This window comes from Paroedura picta, chromosome 8, assembly GCF_049243985.1.
Source record: "Paroedura picta isolate Pp20150507F chromosome 8, Ppicta_v3.0, whole genome shotgun sequence".
NCBI classification, from domain to species: domain Eukaryota; kingdom Metazoa; phylum Chordata; class Lepidosauria; order Squamata; family Gekkonidae; genus Paroedura; species Paroedura picta.
Window position 1 is genome coordinate 81,036,445 of NC_135376.1, and position 21,106 is coordinate 81,057,550.

At 42.3% G+C, this 21,106-nt stretch overlaps 2 protein-coding genes and 1 long non-coding RNA gene across 22 annotated transcripts in view; 1 reads left to right on the forward strand and 2 right to left on the reverse strand.

Annotated features, from left to right (window-relative positions):
* Positions 1-8,360, reverse strand: part of BMPR1A (bone morphogenetic protein receptor type 1A) — an 80,624-nt gene extending 72,264 nt beyond the window's left edge. For both annotated transcript variants that reach the window (XM_077350614.1, XM_077350613.1), the window contains exon 1: positions 8,069-8,360. The gene's annotated coding sequence lies outside the window, so the exon portion shown is untranslated. The remainder of the gene's footprint in view (positions 1-8,068) is intronic.
* Positions 8,361-8,402: 42 nt separating this feature from the next.
* On the forward strand, positions 8,403-19,902 carry LOC143843880 (uncharacterized). 2 transcript variants are annotated; one of them, XR_013233722.1, is made up of 3 exons: positions 8,403-8,750; positions 15,275-15,367; positions 16,709-19,902. It is a non-coding gene; the product is annotated as an uncharacterized LOC143843880 (long non-coding RNA). The 2 variants fall into 2 exon arrangements; XR_013233721.1 differs by having other exon boundaries at positions 8,404-8,833.
* LDB3 (LIM domain binding 3) overlaps positions 17,288-21,106 on the reverse strand; it is a 159,545-nt gene continuing 155,726 nt past the window's right edge. For all 18 annotated transcript variants that reach the window (XM_077350594.1, XM_077350608.1, XM_077350611.1 and 15 more), the window contains one exon: positions 17,288-20,167. In XM_077350594.1, coding sequence (XP_077206709.1) covers positions 20,078-20,167 — 90 coding nt within the window. In that variant the 3' untranslated portion in view covers positions 17,288-20,077. The remainder of the gene's footprint in view (positions 20,168-21,106) is intronic.

Genomic DNA, 21,106 nt, shown 5'->3' on the forward strand with positions numbered 1-21,106 from the left:
TGCAGAACAATTAGCCAAGTTCCCTGTTAAAAAACACAGGACAGAGCAATCACTATCCAAAATGTATCTCGGTAAAAAGGGAGAATAGCTGTATTTTTGTCCTGATGTCTTTCTGTCCCGTCCCCCCACTCTGGGTTTTCACATCCCTCTTTCTAGTGTGTTCAATACAATTACTGCTTTGGAGAGAAATAAAATACTTGTAAAGAATCAGGTTGGCCAGAAAGTAGGGATGGTAACTGTTGTTAAGTCATTATTTCCAATTTCTGTGGGTTTCTTTAGAAGAATCCTCTGATCCTCAGTATAGGCTTTTGGTGGCTCATGGGCAGGTGCTGTTGAAATTAGAGTGAATGAAATCCACTTGTACAAGCACATTCCACTTTTTAAAATTCTGATATACCCCCGTATGAAAGTCCCCAATACATGAAATGGCCCCTGCTGGCCCTTCCTATGATGGTGTGACCCCCCCACCTCCAATTGGCAGGTTGCTCACCCCATTTTAAGTAGTCCAAAAGACTTTATTTAATTCCAAATCTATAACCACCAATATGCATGCACACTTGTTCAATATGGCTAATATTCAAAATATATACATTAGAATCAACTCAGAATGAAATGCACCCAAAACTCGGTTAGATTTTTAAAAATATATATTATAATAATAATGCAGAACACATTCCCTAGTTCTATGCAGACAATTATAGTTTGGCTGAAAGATTCGGCTGGCACGTTGCAGGAGAGATTACAAATCACAGTCTAGACTTCAGAGGAGTCATGCTGCTGCTTTTATTATATGCCACATTAATGATCACATGCTTATTGCTATACGTTATGCAATACTGCGACACTTCTGGGAATTCTTAAATTTCTTCTCGAAGCTTACAACATTCTGTTACGATTAATACAAGACATCTACTAACGGCTATACGAGCAAACGTTTGCGGGTATACAACCAGAGGCGACTGCAGAAACAAAAGTTTTCTTGTTTTAGAAATCCTTCGTAGCAACACTCTAGTTATGAAAACAGTAGTAGAATGCTAGTTAGATTATTTAGCAGTCAATTAAATTTTATTTCCCCACCACACTTTCCCAACAAATCTTAAAAGTTCTCTTCCACAATCCTCATTAAATTGTTGCCTCGTTTCCATTGTTTCATACAACAAAATCAGTTGATGGCAAAGACATGTTTAAATCTTGGGCCAAAGATTCTATAACGGCTAGACACATCACTACTGAACAAATCATTTCCTACCTCCAAAACACAAGACAAAATCTCAAATGCCATGGTGTATATTCTGAGTGGCCAAGAAAAAATTGACATTGTAACCAAAGACAAGTGGGATAAACATCAATAAGCCATTAAGGCACTTGGCTGGCTACTTGTGGCTACACTGAATTTTCTTTAGGCAACAGTAGATAGTTATTTTTATTTCTTGTGTATCACAACAGTCTAATTAAAACTATAATCTAGGTTTTCAGAAATATTTTTTTCAGTGATTTCCACTCCTGAACTATAACTCAAATGACAAGGGGGACTGCGATTATCAATTTACATTCTACAACCAAACCACCAAGTTTTGTAATTGGAAAACCTCCAAGATGAAAGTCCTATATCCATTTGTTCAACAATTCAGTCTTGATGTTGACTTATCTGGCATCCATTATTAACACTTCCATTAAAGAACAGCAAACAAATGAGCACCCACCCAGGTTTCACAGTTTCTGAATTATCTAATATCAGTAGATTACGTTTTACCAGATTTTCAACTGGCACAACAGAGTAAAGATGTCCCTGAAAAGACCATAGGAGCCCCATGGACAAAAAGCAAACAGCCACATAAGATGAGAATGCAATGAGGAGGAGGATCAGCTAAGATCATCCCTCTTCCATCTTGCACTAGCAGAAAAATCAGTAGGATTCAGTGCATTGCAACAACCACAGGAAACATAATATGTCCACCAATGTCCATTTCCATACCCACAATCTTCAATTCCTCATACATATCATCAGTTTGCAACATAAAAATTGTAAAGTTGCTTTTAATTTCTTGCAAAGAATACACATGCCTTCAAGAAAATGCTTTTGTTTCAGGATTTTTTCAGGATTCAAACAGTAATACACTGTAGCAGGTAAAATGTGATTCCTTAATCACTCCAGAGTCACTGCAATGGGAAAATTACATACAGGTCAAGTCATCTAATGGAGAATTCCCGTGATTCTACCAATGCAAAGTGGCACGATGGTACACAGTGTTGCTACCCAACCAGCACTCAATCTACAAAGAAGAGGTTCAAGAGAAATGCTGAGACATCTCAAGACAAAGCAAGAGATATCTAGTGCCAGTTTTTACTATCACTATTTCCAAATAGAAGCAAATGTGAGCTTAATTAGGTGGTGCACAATTGAGATTGTTCTAATAGCTTTTGAATTCCCTAACTTAAAAGAACCATATTACAGCTTTAACCACATAACTGCATTTCTGTGCTTGAATTTTAACTCACCTTCTGTTAAACAGATTCACCTTCTCTGTGCACCCTTCTCACTTCCTTTCTACTCCACAGCGCTCTTCACTCTCAACACCATATAGTTCTCTTTCTCTGTACCTTCATCCACTACCCCATTTTCTACTTCAAGTCATAAGTACTTCTACAGATCTATTTCTGCAGACTTTACCTCTCTGACCCCATAGCACTCTCTTCTCCCTTGTACAGACCTCTCTCTAACACCATTTCTCAGCTATTGTTTTCTTATCTACAGTTTGACCTTTTCTCCCAACCCATACATCTCTATACTTGCATTTCTAAGTTATCTCTTCCTTTCCCCAGCCTACATGTCTCTCTGTACCTCTGTGTTCAAGCTACCCCTTCTGCCCTCAGGCCAGTCTATGTATGCTCTCACCTTATATTCTCTTAGCATTCCCATTCATTCACTCCTGCTTTTAATCTCTGACTGCCTCACAGCTTCCTTTACAGTCCCACCTCTGGTCTTCACTTTCTTCCCAAAAATCTCTATTCTTTGTTTCTGCTTCCCCTCCCCCTCATTAAACTCACTAACAACTTGCTAGGCTTTCACTCTCCCAGTAACTCACACCAGTGAAGGAGTCTTTTATGCTGCTGGCCGAAGTAATCCAGCTGGCTGGCAGCAACCAGCTTGGGGGGGGGGGGTCAGTGTCAACATACACCCTTGAATCTCTTAGGAGAGAAGTAATGCAGATACAATGATTCAGGCAACCTCCCAAATTTTTTGATCAGCATTGGACAGGTATGGGAGAAAGCTGCAAAGCACAGATACACAGATACACAGCACCTTTACTCAAGGTGCTACAACAAGATAGGTGAAAGGACACAATCAGTCCATGAGCATTAGATTGGGAAGGCCTGCTTTAACTGATCTTCACTGCCATAGTGAAAACAACCAATGACTTCTCAAGACACTTGCCTGCAGTTAGTTGGTTTCAATTCCTTACTGTCCCTTCTATGGACGATACTTCAGAACTGAGCATGCATCCTCTTAAAATCTGGGGTGGCAGCAACATAGTAATCCCAGCTGTGCAAGAATTATCATCATCCTTCTTTTCACTAAATGCAGTGGACTGGATACTGCATTGACCAGAATGGAGATTTACAGGATTATTCTGCAAACTACGAAATGTGATATTACTATGCTTTTAACAGAGCATCTGGAAACATCCATATAAAACGTAATATGTCCAACTGAGGTGCCATAATGTTAATCAGCAATATGTAATACTGTTGTTTTGTCTATAACTTCACGTCTAATGTTTAGACAAAGTGTACTTATGTTTTTTGTAACACTAAATAAAAGGCATATATCAAGAAGGTTGATAATTTTTCAGGGTGGAGGGGTGCTGTCTATGACCTCGTCTACCTTCAAATGGCTAGGACTAACACATGATCCACAAAGAAAGCTTGGTCAGATGATAGTTACTATATATATTTATATCTAATCTATATACATTAAAAATTGTTAAATAAAAATACTTTTTAAAAGCACAAAATAAGGCTGTGGACCAAACTGGCCATGCTGATCTCTAGCTCCCAAGAAAGAAGTATTTTGCCCTTTCCTCCAATGCCCTAATCCTGATCTATATTGCATCCTCCCCACCCCCCACCACATCATCATCTGTGCCCAACTTTTCCTGAAACTGATCAAGCTGGCAGAGGTAAAGTGAATCCCATGAGCCCCTGCCAGCATTTGCTGGCAGGGGCTCATGGGAACTGTAGTCCATGAACATCTGGAGGACCACAGGTTGACTACCCCTGCCTTATGGCATTGCTGTAAGTGGCCCATGACTTCACAGCGCTTTCCACCATCAAATGTTTGCTGGGAAAATCCAAGGCTTGGGATGTTTTGTTTTTCATGAAAGGAGACAGGTACAAGCAGGTTGTATAATTGGCTCATTCATGGGTTCTGCTCCCTAGCAATTCAGGCAAATTCATACATAGGAGGAAAGTAGCTGCTGTCCATCAGATCATCAACAAACTTAATCATACTATTTGGTATGCATGAAACATTTTTACATATATCTAGGAATCATGTTTGGACAAGTCACATCTGAAGATTAAACCCTAGGCAAAGGCAACTGTGCAGATTTTTACCTGTCAAATGTTTGCAGGGGCTCCCACAACTCTGATTTAGAACAAAGGAGAAGGTATAGTAGTGCATTTTAGTATTTAGTAAACTGTTAAACATGGCAAAATGCATATGTGAAGGGTAACATTCTTTCAGGTTAACTCAACACATTCTTTCATTTCAGGTTAAATGGCTTGTTCTAGGGCACGGGTGCCAAAAGCTGTGGCTCTCCAAATGTCCATGGACTATAGTTACAATGAAGAAGAAGAAGAAGAGTTGGCTCTTATATGCCGCTTTTCTCTACCCAAAGGAGGTTCAAAGTGGCTTACAGTCGCCTTCCCTTTCCTCTCCCCACAGCAGACACCATGAGGTGTGCGAGGCTGAGAGTGCCCTGATATCTCTGCTCTGTCAGAACAGTTTTATAAGTGCCCTGGCGAGCCCTAGGTCACTGAGCTGGCTGCATGTGGGGGAGCGCAGATTCAAACCCAGCATGCCAGATCAGAAGTCCACACTCCTAACCAAAACACCAAACTGGCAAGCATGCTCATGGTAAGGAGCCCCTGCAAGCATGCTCATGGTAATTGTAGTACATGAACAACCTTCATTGACACAGTTTTGTCACCACCATTTTAGGGTATCCTCACAACAGAGATCTTGAATACGTACTTGATAGCAAGTGCTATCTGAATCAACTGATATTACTGAAAAAGAAGAAGCGGTTCTTATATGCCACTTTTCTCTACCCGAAGGAGGCTCAAAACGGCTTACAGTCACCTTCCCTTTCCTCTCCCCACAACAGACACCCTGTGAGGCGGGTGAGGCTGAGAGAGCCCTGATATCACTGCTCGGTCAGAACACCTTCATCAGGGCTGTGGCGAGCCCAAGGTCACCCAGCTGGCTGCGCGTGGGGGAGCGCAGAATCAAACCCGGCTCGCCAGATTAGAAGTCCGCACCCTTAACCACTACACCAAGCTAGCTCTTAGATCTCAGACTGAGATCTTGCACTCTGTAAAGTGTAAAGGGCTAGGGTATATATTAATTTTCTAAGAAATATATGTACACTGGGTCTAAATGTGAATTCAGCACACAAGCGTTACCTAATAAAGTTGTAGGGATTTTTTTTGTTATGGTACTGCTGTTTTGGGTTTTAAATGTTCTGTTTTGAGAACAGCAGCTACTACCAAGTCTTAAACAAATGTTGTTAACTTCAGATGGATTCCAAAATCCTACATAAAAGGAGTGCAAGATCAGGATGTTTTGGGGCTGTGCCAATTCATCATTTCTAGAGGAGAATGTTACCAAACGCAAGTCAAGTCATGTATTTGGAATACAAAATGTATCTGTTAAGCTTCTCGTAAATGTTACTGACAAACTAGAAAGTGTTCTTCTTTTGAACTATTACTACACTTAACAGTACAGAATTAGCTTGGCCAAGTGAATGGGCTTAGAGATTGCATAGGACTACACAGCCAAAGGGAGGTCAAGGTTAACCAAGGTAAGTTATTAATAGCCAATTCACCTGGACAATAAGCCACACAAACCAGCCCTAGGAATGAAAATGTACTGTTCTAAGATACGCACGCAGGGATACGCACGCAGGATGCTACTTAGGCTTTCCTCTCTATTTCACTGACCTAGGAAATGAACAATAGTATCTCATTGTACAGACAGACATGTGGAACTGACTCAATGACAAGGAGCCTCCTTCCCAGGTAGTTCACTGCCACGTCATTTTTGGTACCTATGATGCAGGTTGGCCCCTCCTGATATTAAAACATACTTTGACAATCACCAGAACACACAGTACTATCATACAATATGGTCCACAACAACAATTTCTGTCACCTACTGTCTTCCTTGCACTAGCCAGCTTTCCTTTCATGGAAATGTTGCCATACAATTTCTTACAAACACACAGCTGGCAAGTACAAAGATTAAGCTAGACTTAAGTTTTCATCATCATCATGCAATATATAAGCAACCAAAATTAACCTCACACAATTAATACTATTTAACTGTGACTGACAGAAAGAAAACAAGCAAATCCAATGTCTACTTAAAAAAAAATCAGAACATGATGTTTCCAGGGCCAATTGGTCTTATTTTAGCACTTTTAACAAGTCCAGCAGACCATTTTTTTCTTGGAAACAAGTCTTCCTGATCTAATTTCCAAATGATCCACCCTGTTACTGGATTTCCTAACCCTTTCCTGCATCATAATGCAGGAAACTAGCCCTACTTAACTCTACAAATGTTTTTAATTGTGATAGCTACCATCTCCTTTAATATAACGAAGTCCAGTGGCACCTTTAAGACCAACAGGAATAAGGAATAAGATTTCATGTACACACACACTTCTGCAGATACAATGAAATGGAAATTACATATAGGAAGAGGATGAGCAGTAAATTAGCATACAGCATCAGGGAGATTTTTTAACAGATTCAAGGACCAAACAGGAATAACAAGCTTAGCTTATTGTTGCTCTTAAAGGTGCCACTGGGCTCAAACTGTGTTCAGACCAACACAGTTGGCCACCTGAATCTATCTCCTTTAATAGTCACTGTTTACTTTGACAGCCATAGCAGAAAGGATGTGACATAGTTTTCATTAATTAAAAAGTAACGCCACAAACGAAGATGACCTCTCCCCTGCTGAAAGAGACACCACTCGATTCCAGGAAGACATCCAAGTATAAAACTGACACCAGATTTAAGAGGGAGAGAAGCAACGAAAGGACAGCTTCCCTAGCTGTGATTCTGAAAGGATCAAGCACTGATTAATTCCTTTTTCCCGAAAACACTGTTTTCCAAGACGTCCACGCATATATCTTTGGAAGGCATTAAATAATTGTAAAGGAAATCGGAGTGAACATTGTAAATGGAAACTGTCTTTTGTTAGCTGGCCGCCCCAGCTGCCAAGAGAACATTTATAGTATGATGTATGTGAAATGTCTGCTGTGAACCGCCCCGAGCCTGCCCGCGGGGAGGGGCGGCCCATAAAAGCAATCAACAAACAAATAAATAAATATTTCCCGGCAGAGCTACTTATTAGTGAAATCTGAGCGGGTGGAAACAAAGCCCCCTCCCCCCCCCCCGGGTAAAGGGGAAGGAGGACAGAGAAGGAGGACGGCCGATTTTCCGACGAGACCTTTGGGAATGCCCGACTTCTCTCCCCCGTCCCAGCCTGGGGTGCGAGCACGCTTCCTCGGGAGTAATCCCCACCTCGCCGAATCAGGGCCGCTGTCAAAGGGAAGGGGCCGGCCTGAACTATTGTCTCCGCTCAAGAGGAGAGGCGGCTTTCCCCTCTCCTTCCCTCGGCCCGGGAGAAAGGGCACCAAGACCCCCGCCCCCGTAAAGAGAAGGCTGCCGGAGGAGAGAACGAGGGAGGAAGGCTACCCCTTCCCGCCGCCATTGGCTCTCCTCCTCCCTCCCACTCTCCGTGGCCAGCCTCGGGCCTCCCCGCGGCGCTCCTTACCCGTCTCGGGGGAGGCTCGGCATTCTCCTTGGCGGGCGAGGCGCGTTTCTTCCCTCCGGTTTCCTTGAGGGGGAAGGTCGGGGCGGGAAAGGCGGCGGCGGCGGCGGCGCTGTGCTGGGCCTTCACGCCTCCCGCGGCCCTGGCGAGACGAGGGCCCACGAAGGAGCCAAGCGGAGGCGGCGGCGGCGGCGACGCGGACTCGGGGCCTCTCGGCTTGTGCCGCCTTTCGACGCTCGTCCCCTCAGCGGGCGCTCGTACGCATGCGCGCCCGGCCGACCGCCTGCAGGGGAAGGCGAAGCGGGTGGGGACGGGGAGCGAGCGCCCAGATGGATCCCAATCACTGCACGGGTGTAGCTCGCGAAGGGAAGGGCGGCGCGGGAGGGCCCCGGCCCCGCTGCAGTGGCCAATGGGAAGGCGCCGCCGACACTCGCTCCGCCAATGGCGCACGCTCACGCACAAAATGGGCCCCAGACCGCGACGCTCGCCGAGGTGTCGGCCGCCGTCGCGCGCCACGGTTGGGAAAGGCCGCAGAGTGCCGGGAAGGGAGTCGGGCGGAGACCGCGGATTAGTGTTCTGTGGCGCCTGCCCGTCACGGGCCAGGCCGAAGCGAGCGCAGCGGGGAGAGGCGCCTGTCCGGGGAAGGCGGGCGAACGCCGGAGGGTCGCCTTATAACCCGGCGGAGGTGATCGAAGTGCTCCTGAGGCGCCCTCGGGAGGTGGTGGTGCGGCTTTCCTCCTCCGCCATCGCTTCCCTTCAAAAGCAGATGTGAGGGGGAGCGTAGTGAATCTCTCTGAGGGATAATGAAGTTGAAAAATAAATAGGGTAGGATTCGCTTTTACGCCTCCCTAAAAAGACCCCCCTTTAAAAAAGAAACACCTGGGTAAGCTTCAAATGAGTAGCCGTGTTGGTCTGAAGTAGCACAATAAAATCAGAGTCCAGTGGCACCTTTTAAGACCAACAAAGATTTATTCAAGGCGTGAGCTTTCGAGTGCAAGCACTCTTCCTCAGACTATGAACTGACCATAACAATGAGAATATATAAGCAAAAGTTAGTCTTGTTACATTAGTAAACTGTGTCACAGCATCCAGACACAGCCACATGATAACTCTGCCAAACTGGGTAAACTGTTTAGGTCTTTTAAATACACTTTATGTTTTCCTACTGGGAAGTTCCAAAGCACTTTACAATGATATCGTTCAAAACAGTGGGAAACACAAGCGTGATTTCTCCAGTGGATGACGGTGGGGATCAGTGTTTTAAAATATAGTGCTGAAGCAAAGAACAAAACCCTCGCAGGAAACTCGAAATCCCCCGCCCCCTGGAGTAAAAACAGCAGCAAAATGTGGAAGCACCAAAACAAACCCCAAACCGATCTAAAGGATAGAAAGTCTGTATTGATACATTAATGGATTCTCGTGAAAGTTTGAAGGGTTCTCAAATACGTTGTTGTTGTTTTTTTAAGTGGTATTCCCTAAGGTTGCAAGTATGGCTTGGGAAACTGAGTAGAGTGGACTGTATGATATATAAGGGGAACCGATCTCTGTAGTCTGGGAGTTAGGGATGCCAGTCTCTTGGAATTAAAGCTTATCTCCTGACTACAGAGATCAGTCCACCTAGCAAAAATGTCTACTTTGGAGGGTGGTCTCCATAGCATTATACTCCACTGAGGACCTTCCCTGCCTACTCCCAGCTCCACCCCCAAAGTCTCAAGGTACATTCTAACTCAGTGCTGGTAACCCTAGCTGTAATGTTGGAAGAACCTGAAGGGTAGTAACACTGTTGCCAAATGTTAATAAAATATTTATATAGTACTCCAGATTCTGTCTTTAAAACCTTGGGATACTAACCACTATCTGCACAAAGTGTGTAATCCTAGTTTTAAAAAGTTCCCAATGCATCTCCTACAGCTCTTTGTGCAAGTTGTGTTTGTGACGCACACTTGACATAGTTTGGACTAAGCTTGCCAGCTCCAGATTGGGAAATACCTGGAGATATTGTGAGTGGAGCCTGAAGAGGGCAGGGTTTACAGAGAGGAGGCATTTTTATGGGGTATAGTGCCATACCAATAGTCACCTGCCAAAGTATTTTTTTTCTCCAAGTGAGCTGATCTTTTGTCAGTTGTAATCTGGGTGGGATCTTCAGCCACCACCTGGAGGTTGACAACACTAGCTCAGTTGGGAATCTCAATGCTTTCTTTACACTTTTACAACATTCCATGTTACTTCCACCCCATTCTTGGGACCAGGCATAGCCAACAACATCTGAAGGGCTCCTGCTCCCTCCTTCCCAGAATTCCATCAGTGCACTCTGGACCTGTTTCCGCTATTGCACTGTTTGTCTTCTTCACACTGTTTGCACTGTTACAATTATCAGTTATTAGTATTAATGTTACAGTTATTTATATGTTATAGATTGTTTCATGTATTGCTTATATGTTTTATGTAAACCGCCCTGAGCCTCTGGGGAGGGCAGTATATAGATATAATAAATAGGATCAATTTCTGTAGAATGGAGAATTTTCATTAACTGAAGCTAGCATGTCTAGTCTTAACCAACCTTCTTAGATAATTTTAATGAAACTTCCAATCTTCAACACACTTTCAACTAAATTGTAAGACAGTGTCATTCTAGACACTTTTAGTTCCACATAGTATAATAAATCATTTCCCCCCCAAATGTCAGAAATTATAATACCCTATAAAACAATTTAATTGGACTGTGTGTTCCTAATTTCCCCACACATATTTTTAAATGGCAGTCTTCTAATACGCAATTATAAGGATATGTATTATTACTAATGCAGTCATTGTCGTGATGCTAGATCCCTAATGCACTCGCTATTATAAAAGAAGGAAACAGCTGGTTCAAAAATGTGAAAATTGGTAGCTCTGTTAAATAGGAGGGAAAAAACCCTAAAGACTGATCTATTTTGCTTTGCCATTAAAGGTTTTGTGAACTAAATCTTTTGTAAAGGGAATTTCATACTGCTGTAATAAACTCTTCCTTTTGTCTTTGCAGCTGACTAGACCATTGTTCAGGATATAGTAGCAGTTTCTGATGGCAGAGTGCCCTCTGAGTCAAGTGGTTTCTGAAGGGCCATGATTGAGGATCCTGCAGAAGACACTTGACTGGCAGCTGGCCTTGATGAGAATTCTGTGGAAACACTGGGGGTCATTGTGACCCCTGCATTCTGGCAGCTACAGCATGAGTTAGCATCTAGAAAGAGTTCTCTTATTGGTGTAGAGCCACTTTGACAGCTGAACCTTTGATAGTAGTAATAACAATATGAAGCATTTTATAGAATGTATTTTTAAAATGCTGAGGTTTTTTACTAGTTATTGCCAGAGGAGTGCTATTGCCTCTTTCTGTAATAATTAACATTTTTGTTTACCATAAAAAGATTTACATATGAAACATGTTTCATATTTTTTTATGTAAGAGGAATAAATTGTTTTTTAAATAGAATTTTTGCTAAGGAATTAGGGCCTACTTGGTTTTGTTTCATGAGAATGTCCTACATACAGCAATTGTTTATTGATTTTTAGCACAGTATACTTTGAAAAGTATAGTTTCACGTTCATACAATTCAGCTGCTTTACCTGTTTGAAATCAGATGTATGAAGTGGGATCTAAAACATCCTTTAAAGGGTGTGTTAATTTTGCATAGATAACATGCAGATTTGAAAAAATTGTTAAAAATACTAGAGACAAAATATTGCACAGAACTTTACATTCTGTACAATTAGAGTTTTATGACAGATGTTGTAGACTTTGAAATAATTAATTAATTTTAAAAAACCTGAATCCCATCACAAATTCTATTGCCTTAAGCAAAGAATTAATATATTACTCTTAAACTTCAGTGCAAGCTGACTCTTTTTCTCTTACACACCCAACAAAGAAATAATGATAGTAAAGCACTACAAATTAAATACTTGACATTAAAAATCACAGCTGAGCAATTAAACAACTCTTTAACACACGATTCAGAGCCTTAAACAATAGACACTGCTGCGTGTGCAGCCACAGGAAGCTCAGCTGTGTTTCTCTTACAATTAATTGCTTCCGCTGTATATAAAATTGAAAGTATTGGGTACTTCAGTGCGGAAAAAGGATATCCTCATACACTGCTCCTATTTCCTTCCCAAAGACCGTTACCAAGCCTCTCAGCATTAATTCATTTACAATAAATTATCCTGTGATGACAAAGGACGAGCTAGAAGAGGAGATTTACTATTATTGGGAAATAGATTCCAGTGGGTAGCTGTATTGAGTCCAGTGGCACCTTTAAGACCAACCAAGTTTTATTCTGAGTATAAACTTTCATGTGCATGCACTATTCTTCGGTATCCAGTATATATTCACATGAAAGATTATACCCAGAAAGTCAGACTTTATTATTGGGAAAATTTTGCATTTTCACAATTTGATTATGTTCCTTTAAACAGTGGTCCCCAACCTGCGGGCTGCGGCCCGGCGACGGGCCGCAAAGGCCACGGTGCCGGGCCGCGGATCCCTCTCCCCGCCCCCCCCCGCAGTAAAAAACTTCCCAGACTGCAGTCTTGCGGCCCGGGAAACTTCTTACTGCAGGAGGGTGGGGAGAGGGAATCAGGGCCAGGCCGCGCCTGCGCGGCCCGATGTGCGGGCGCGGCCCGATGTGCGGGCGCGGGCCGAAGCGTGGGCGTGGCCCGCGCGGGCGCGATCCCCGCAGGCGCGGCCTGATGCCCTGCCGGTCCCCAGCCTAATAAAGGTTGGGGACCACTGCCTTAAAATGTCATCTCTGCCAGGCAGCATTTAATTTGCGGGGATGGTCCCAATGCTTTGAAAAGAATAAGGGTTAATTTATATTATGTCCTATTCATCTTTAGGAATTACACTTGTGAGCATGCATATAAAATACTGCATGGTCTCATAGTGGGAAGACACATAACAGGGAAATCTGAAGCAGACCCAGGTACGGTCAGTTGAAACCCCCTGTTCTGAGTCCTCTGATGGACGGAAGATGAGATGGGAACTGTTTTTGGAAAGGTTGGGGAAAACACAAAGTCAAATGTAAGGGGAGAGAAAGAAGTGCATGGAATTTGCATTTCGGTAGGCATTTGGGGTAGACAGCTAAAAAGGCAGGGGTGAACAGCCATTCTGACTACCAGAGAATCATGACTGCTCTCCAGATGGCAGCGAACGGTTATTTTGAGGGTAAAGGTAAAGGTATCCCCTGTGCAAGCACCGGGTCATGTCTGACCCTTGGGGTGACGCCCTCCAGCGTTTTCATGGCAGACTCAATACGGGGTGGTTTGCCAGTGCCTTCCCCAGTCATTACCGTTTATCCCCCAGCAAGCTGGGTACTCATTTTACCGACCTCGGAAGGATGGAAGGCTGAATCAACCTTGAGCCAGCTGCTGGGATCGAACTCCCAGCCTCATGGGCAGAGCTTTCAGACGGTTGCCTTACCACTCTGCGCCACAAGAGGCTCTATTTTGAGGGTAGACTAGAGCATTATATCTCCGCTGAACTCCCTCCTCTCCCCAGGCACCGTCTCCAAGTTGTGGGCCCTGCGGGAGCTCTCAGCGTTCTGCAGGGCCTGCAAAATAGAGCTCTTCCACCAGGTCTATGGTTGAGGTTGGGCGGTAAGGAAGATCATGGCTCCCCCTATAGGAGTGGTGGCTTGCGAGTTCCATCTGTGCATCCTCCCCCTCCTCCCCCCCCCCCGTAGAAGTATTGCTGGGGAGTGCTAGGGATGGGACGATGTTTCCACCCTATCTTTATTGTATAGCGTTTGATATTGTTGTATTGTATGGCTTTATGTCAGAGGTTTTTAATGGGATTTTTTGGGGGGTTTATCTGACACTTGTAACCCATCACAAGCCTTCAGGGAGTGGCGGAAAATAAATAGCAATATAATAATAATAATAGTTATAATAATATTTCCGAACGCTGGCAACCCTATCAGTCATAGGTCACAGGTTAAATCCCAAATTCTTGGTTTAAGAGCCATTATATGTGTAAATCTGATAGTAGACTGGCGCACTTGATGATTCTGATTACATAAGATGCCCTTTATCAGAGATACAAATACTTGTTGCCAAAGTAGCTGTTCTTTCCCTCCTTATGAAGTTAAGAAAGAATTCTCTACTTTTTTGCACAATATTTTATTTGCGTTGGCACAGATTATCCATGCAAGGAATAGTAACTCACACCTCCTGAATCACACACTATAACTGAATATTTGAAAGAAAATAAAACAAAACAAAAAAAGGTGATCAAATCCAAACTCATATAAAAGCAAGGTCACTTGTGGTGTCAGATCAATATTTCCAAACATTTTAAAAAGCAACAGGTTTAGTATGATTGCTGCAGGAACAAATAGTTGCAAATGTTAATAATCTGCATTTTAAAATATACTTGCATTTACTATCATGTCTTATTAACTAATGTTGCAAGGCCTAACAACAGGCGCTAATATATATTTAGTGCTGCAGTGTTCACATTGAATACAGAGAGCTTTGAATAAAATATTTCATTCAACCTACTGACCAGTGAAGGACCAAAACTGTCAAATTGTGTTTGTTCATTTTAAATATGTCATGAACTTGATTATATTTAGATTCTAATAATAAATATTTGTCATGAACTTGATTATATTTAGAAGATTCTAATAGTGAATTATTTTGGTAGTGTTCTCTGAATTATGAATGATATAAGATTTACTGGACTAAAAGGCAAACGGGAAGATCAAAACCAACCACAAAGAGGGTGCAATAGATAGTAGGGATACCAGCCTCCAGGTGGGACCAGGAGATCCCTCAGACTTATAGCTCCTCTCCAGAGTACAGAGATCAGTTCCCAGGAGAAAATGGCTGCTTTGGAGGGTGGACTCTATGGCATTGTACCCCATTGATGTTCCTGATCTTCCCAGGCTCCATCTCTAAATCTCCAGGAGTTTCCAAACCTGGGTCTGGCAACCCTGTCTCCCATCCCCAGCTGATGGCTAGGAAGGACCTAATTAAGTGGCATTAAAATAAACGAGAGGTTTGCTATAGTTCGATCAGCTATGGATGACATCCAGAAAGGGTTTTTTTTTTTTTTTAACAGACTTGTTTCATCTTTAGTGAAATGAATGAATGTTACAGTTTTAATCATCCACCATTAAAAAGGCAGGTGCTTTTATCCTTTCAAATGTTTTTTGTTTGTTTGGTCATTCACAGGTACAGTATTTGACTTACATGAAGAAAAATAACCACCTTCCTTCTGGTGAAACAGAACAGTAAGAAGATTACTTTAACATTAACATTAACCAGGTAAATTGTTGCTAGTTACAAAGACAGCACACAACTGAACCTGCCAGATATTTCTTCTCTATCGTATAACAGTAGTTTTAATAGCTCATTGAGGGGCCTACTTTGTATTCTATACACAGATAATTGATTTCCTTAGAAAAGTGGTCTTGGCAGGACAGATGTGTGAGATTCTATCCAAACATGAACCTTGATCCTAGAATGCATTTACTTGGCAATAAGAGCTAGTGCAGGTGCTATTGAAGGAGGGGAGGGAGGCTTGTCGGTGAGAGTAACTGTTCATTCAGGGATCCCCACTATGGTGCCCTCGGGTGCCATGACCCCCACCAAGGGTATTTAGAAAGTGGGTGGGGCCAAACAGCATGGCAAGACTTTTGGTTCGCCATTAAAGATTTCATTGGCTATACAGATTTTCAGAAATGTTGGCAGCTCCCACCATAACACAAGGATCTTAACTGTGTGACTGAAGATAAACTACGGAAGCTATTTTGTGACTAGTTCTGCCTCCTGTAGCAGCCAGTTCTTGGCAGACATTTTGTAGCTATGCCTACCATGCCTACCATACTCTGTCAGAATTCTAAAGGCTTAAAAAGGTTGGGGACCTGTGTTTACTTGTAAGGGAAGAAAAACCCTAAGTAGGAAGGGGCTTATAGTATATTTTCCTCACTGCTGATTTTGCTGACCACAGGGGCAGAGCCCTGGTCTTCCTTCAGTCTCCCTCCTTCCAAGTTAAAATGCTTATTTGAATACAAAGTTATTTTAAAATAATTATTATTCCATTAAGTAATTTATTTCTTTAAGTAATTTATTTTGTTATTTCTTTCAGTATTTTGGCTTCAGAAGTATCTGCCCTAACTTTGAATTACCATTGACATCAGTGGAATCCTCCCCAAGTTAACTCTCATGTAAACATGCTCAAGATGTATATAGATAATGGATTATATTTTAGTACTGTACTAGGAAACCATTAGGTGAACAGGTTTTGGAGCATTTGCCAGTTAAGAGTCTGAGGGCTGTTGCAGCTGGGGAGAGAATGCTACATGAGATTCCCTTAACCCCACCCCATTATTTTAGTAATCTAAGCATTACTGGAAGACTAGGCCATCCAGTCATAGACCACTGTCAACAATGCCACTCTGGTAGCACAGTGAATAATGAAGGAGCTCCCACAGGGCAGTCAATCCATGATTTATTGCTATTGTGTTAGGAGGCAATAAAGGGAGCTCCCTGTATTTTTATTAGTGTCACATACAGAAAAGTGCTAGCCAGAGAAAATATGAAATGGAAAATAGCCATGTGATAATCAACTCTTCTTTGTGCGTTTTTTTTTTTTTTAATTTTCAGATTGCGGGAAGCTCTACTGCTACTAGCTATTATAATTTTTACCAACTAAAGGAACTAGCAGAAAGGATGTAAAAGAGGAGACCAGCATGTTGCAGATAAAATAAAAGTGTGACTAAAATACAATGAATTCTTTTTAAGAACAATTAATCACACGGTTCTGCAGTCCTTGTTTAAACTGCCAAGATGGTAAGAATTAAAGTGCTGTACTTGCATATATATATAGGAGGTCAGACACACTCAAAATATATAAAATAGGGTTTGAGTAAAATGAACAAAGTGTTAGATATTAAAAACATGAATATTGTGGCATGTTCTCCAATCTCTATTTCAGTCTTGCCGTATTTTTCTCCAAAGTAAAGTCCCATAGCCCCTCTAAATCTTTGTTGGCCTTAAGGGGCTATTGGACTCAATTTTTGTTTTGCTACATCAGACCAACACGGCTACCCACTTGACTTTTTCCAAAGTGTTTAGTTCTCTCTCCCTCATAAATAAAAATGGGCATTTAAACTTTTAACTCTGGCTGGATTGAGACCCCAGCAACATTTTGTAAAATAAGGCGTACTGTTCCGAGAGGGAGAAGACAGTCACTGTTAAGTTTATTTTGCTGTTACATTGTTAAAGAATAAAACGCATACAGTAAACATGCCTAAAACCAGACTGCAAAATGTTTTAAAGAACAGCAAATATGGTATGTTGCTATAAACAAGAAATTAAAGGCGTTGATGCCAAAGCTACTTATTGCGAAGTGTAACGCTGGGACTACATAAGTGTAAACAGCTTCAAAATACTACTTTGGATCCCGTGGTAAATTTCCACTAATAAGGAGGGGGTAATTTTTGCCAATCTCCCTCTCCTACTACAGTCCTTTCCTCCTCACATACACAACCAACATTTTTGGGAGTATTTCTGGCTGCCATAGGAGAGAGGACGGGAGGAAGTCCCATTCTGCAGATGGAAGTGTCTTCTGTTATTGTAAGTTGACCCCAGAATCCAAGACTCTGCCCGTTTTGCTTACTCAAATGTGCCATGGAGCTGTGGTAGCTCCTTCCATACTTAAAGCATATTTTAGGATTCTCTTCTGAGTAGACAAGAATCATCATTATCTGTTGCCTAATATTAATATGTAAAAACTTAAATATCCAAAGCTATGGTCAATATAGTTGCCCTTTGCAACAAAACAAAAGCATCTATAAGTAATTATTCAGATATTGCGAAAGATTCGGTCAAAACCTGAAAAATTTATTACGCTAAGGCTACCCTAAATTCCAAAGGCTTTATTCCCTCATAGCAGCATATACAATCACTCCAGAGATGTCATATCTAAATAATCTAATCACAGAACTGGGCATGCCTATAAGGCCATTCTGTGGATGATATCAGTTTTGGCAGAAAAATGGTTGCCTCATTCTCAAAGACGAGGAAAGAATAGTAGAGCCCTGCCTCTCTCCTATTTCCCATCTCCATTTTAAACTGATATTCTATGAGACATTTCCCCTACCCATGTGATGAAAACAGGTAGAAACAGATCAGCTTTGCATAGGAATAAAACACACCATTTCCATTCCCACCTCTTTCCATTATGTGACTATAAACTGGGGCATTCTTATTTCCTTACTATGCCCTAAATAAGCTAATTCCCTACAAGTCTCAGATGCTAGGCACTTTTTCTTCTTTGTATACTCAACAAGGCTTAATGTCGTCTAACTTTGGTTTTTCTCCTAACCCTTCAGCCAACTACTCCAACTAAACAGGTCCCTTCCCACAACTCCCAAAGATAACTTTACTATCAGGGAGTTGCTGTTATGGGCGTGAACATCAACATCTCCTGGGTAGTGCGGAGCACTGGTTACTTCTCACATGATCCACTCTTATTTATTTCAAACATTTATTAGCTGCCTTTCTGTGTTACAGAACTCAAGGCAGTTTACAGTATAAATAAAATAACCATTATAAAATACTCATAAAAGACCACAATTTAAGATCTCCAGTTTGAACTGCCAATAAATAAAATTCTACATTAGTCAAACTCAATCTTAAATAAAATTGCCTTCTGAAGACCGAACATTGAGGGGGCCAGGCAAACCACCCCAGGGAGGTTCCATAATTGTGTTCTGTAATCTGTTCTGATAGGAAAAGGAAATGTAGAGCAATTGCCTACTTCCATTCAGGTCTGTGCAAACACCACCATGCTTACCCCTTGTTCTGTCCCATTAATAGTGGGGGCAAGTCATCGCACCAATGACAGCAAGATCCTAAATAGAGGTAACACCCTTCCAAGTTCACTGAAGCCAACAGAACTTTGTTCAGGACTGTGCTATGAGAGTCCTGAGCAGCCCCATGCGGGACCAGTGACAGTTTCATTCTCACAGAAATGATGCCCAGTTGGGAGTGAGTGCAACTTCTGTCTAGAATAGATCTGCATCAGCACCCACACCAATATGGTTCCTTTCCCAAGTTTCCCTTAGGGAAACGGATCCCGCACTGTTGTAGACAAGTGTAAATTCACCATTGATGGACTTTCAGTTCGAGCCTTGACTGAAGCCCTATTGAGAGGTTACAGTATACACGTCCATCCTACATACACATGCATACATCTGTGAGTGAAAAAGAGCCAATGCATGTTCATTCTGCAACTGAAACTGGGGACTGGTGCTTGGAAAAATGCGTGGTTTATATCCCACGTTCAGTTGTACATGCATTGAATGTAGCATGAGAATTACTCAGTGCACCCAAGTGTTCACCATATACAGATTACATATGCATTCCTTGTAACTTGTGAGTAGGGCTGGAAAAAAAGAGCAGGGTGCTGTCACTTCATGCTGTGAGAGCTATAAAAGTTATTTCAAGGTCGATCAAATGTGACGGTCAGAAAGCCAGTGGAGTTTAATTTCTTTTATGATAAATACTTTAACCTACCCATAGCTATCGGCTACTACTGTACAAGTCATCCAACTCCATCTGTGTTGGCACTTTGTATTATGTGGTCGTACTAAGGCTGATTCATAAGTATTTTTTTTCTTTTTTAGCACTAGTTCATTATATCAGCTTTAAGTCTTGTCCTGGTGGATATGCTAGAAGATATTGAATATTTTATATTGTGTTTAACACCTTTCAAAATGTTGTTGTTCATTTTGCTCAAACTTTTGCAGTGGTATTTCACTGTCAAGTTTTGAACCTTCATTTGCACTTGTTGTTGTATAAACTAAGCAAGAACAAAGATCTGCAATTATAAAAGAAACTGGATTCAGCTTCAGAACTATTCATTATTCAGTCTCCCCTCCCCTCTTCCCCACTATGAAAAATCCACAGTTATCTCTATTTCATCAACCCCTAATCTTTTCACTTTTGCTCCAGCTTCCATCTCTTCCTTTAGACATTGATGGCGTGCGCATGCTTCTTGCACAGTGGCTTGTCCTTCTTTGAATAAAATGGCTGGCCTTCCAAATTCACGTGGCACACCTAAAAATTAAAAGAATTGGTGAAGAGTCAGATCCATGGGCTTAGAAACAAGATCCAAAATAATATACAGGTGAGGGTTTGATTCTCAGCTGGGGTTAGGAACAATCGAGATTAGCCTCAGCCCCTGTCCCAGCTGTGTCCTCCAAGGCTGCCTTTACATTCTTCCCTATAAGCAGACCAAGGCCATTCAATCCTCTAGGGCAGGGGTAGTCAACCTGTGGTCCTCCAGATGTTAATGGACTAAAATTCCCATGAGCCCCTGCCAGCAAACACTGGCAGGGGGTCATGGGAATTGTAGTCCATGGACATCTGGAGGACCACAGGTTGACTACCCCTGCTCTAGGGAAAAGCAAAGCCTCCCAGCCTGTATGAGCAATCAGGGTGTGTGTGTGTTTCTTTCTCTCCTTTCCTCCACCCTTCATTTGTCCAGGACCACTTTTTTTTCCCCTGCCAGTCCACCCCACGTTCATGCCTCTCTGTTTCTTCCACCCTCCTGGCTGCATGTAGGGGAAGGGGAAATGGAGCAGCCTTCAGGAAAACTAGTGGGGGAAGGGCCATGTCTCTGGTAGAGCAATCTGCTTGGCATGCAGAGGGTCCCAGGTACCATCTCCAGTTGAGGGAACCAGAGAGTAGGTGATGTGAAAGACCTCTGCCCTGGAGAGCTGCTGCCAGTCTGAGTATACCATACCAGCCTTGGTAGTAAAAGTAAAGGTATCCCCTGTGCCAGCTTCATGAGATATGAAGCAGACTTTAGAAATTCTTTAAAATTTACCTATGAAACTGAACCATCTCACAAGACACAACGGTTATCCGGAGTATTGGGCAAGGCAAATGGCTGAATAGTTATCGTCCCAAATAATTAAAATCTTGGTTAGAGAACGCTAGGATGTCAGGGAAAACAGTAGCCTAGAACCACTCTTCTTGAAATGATAGTTTTCT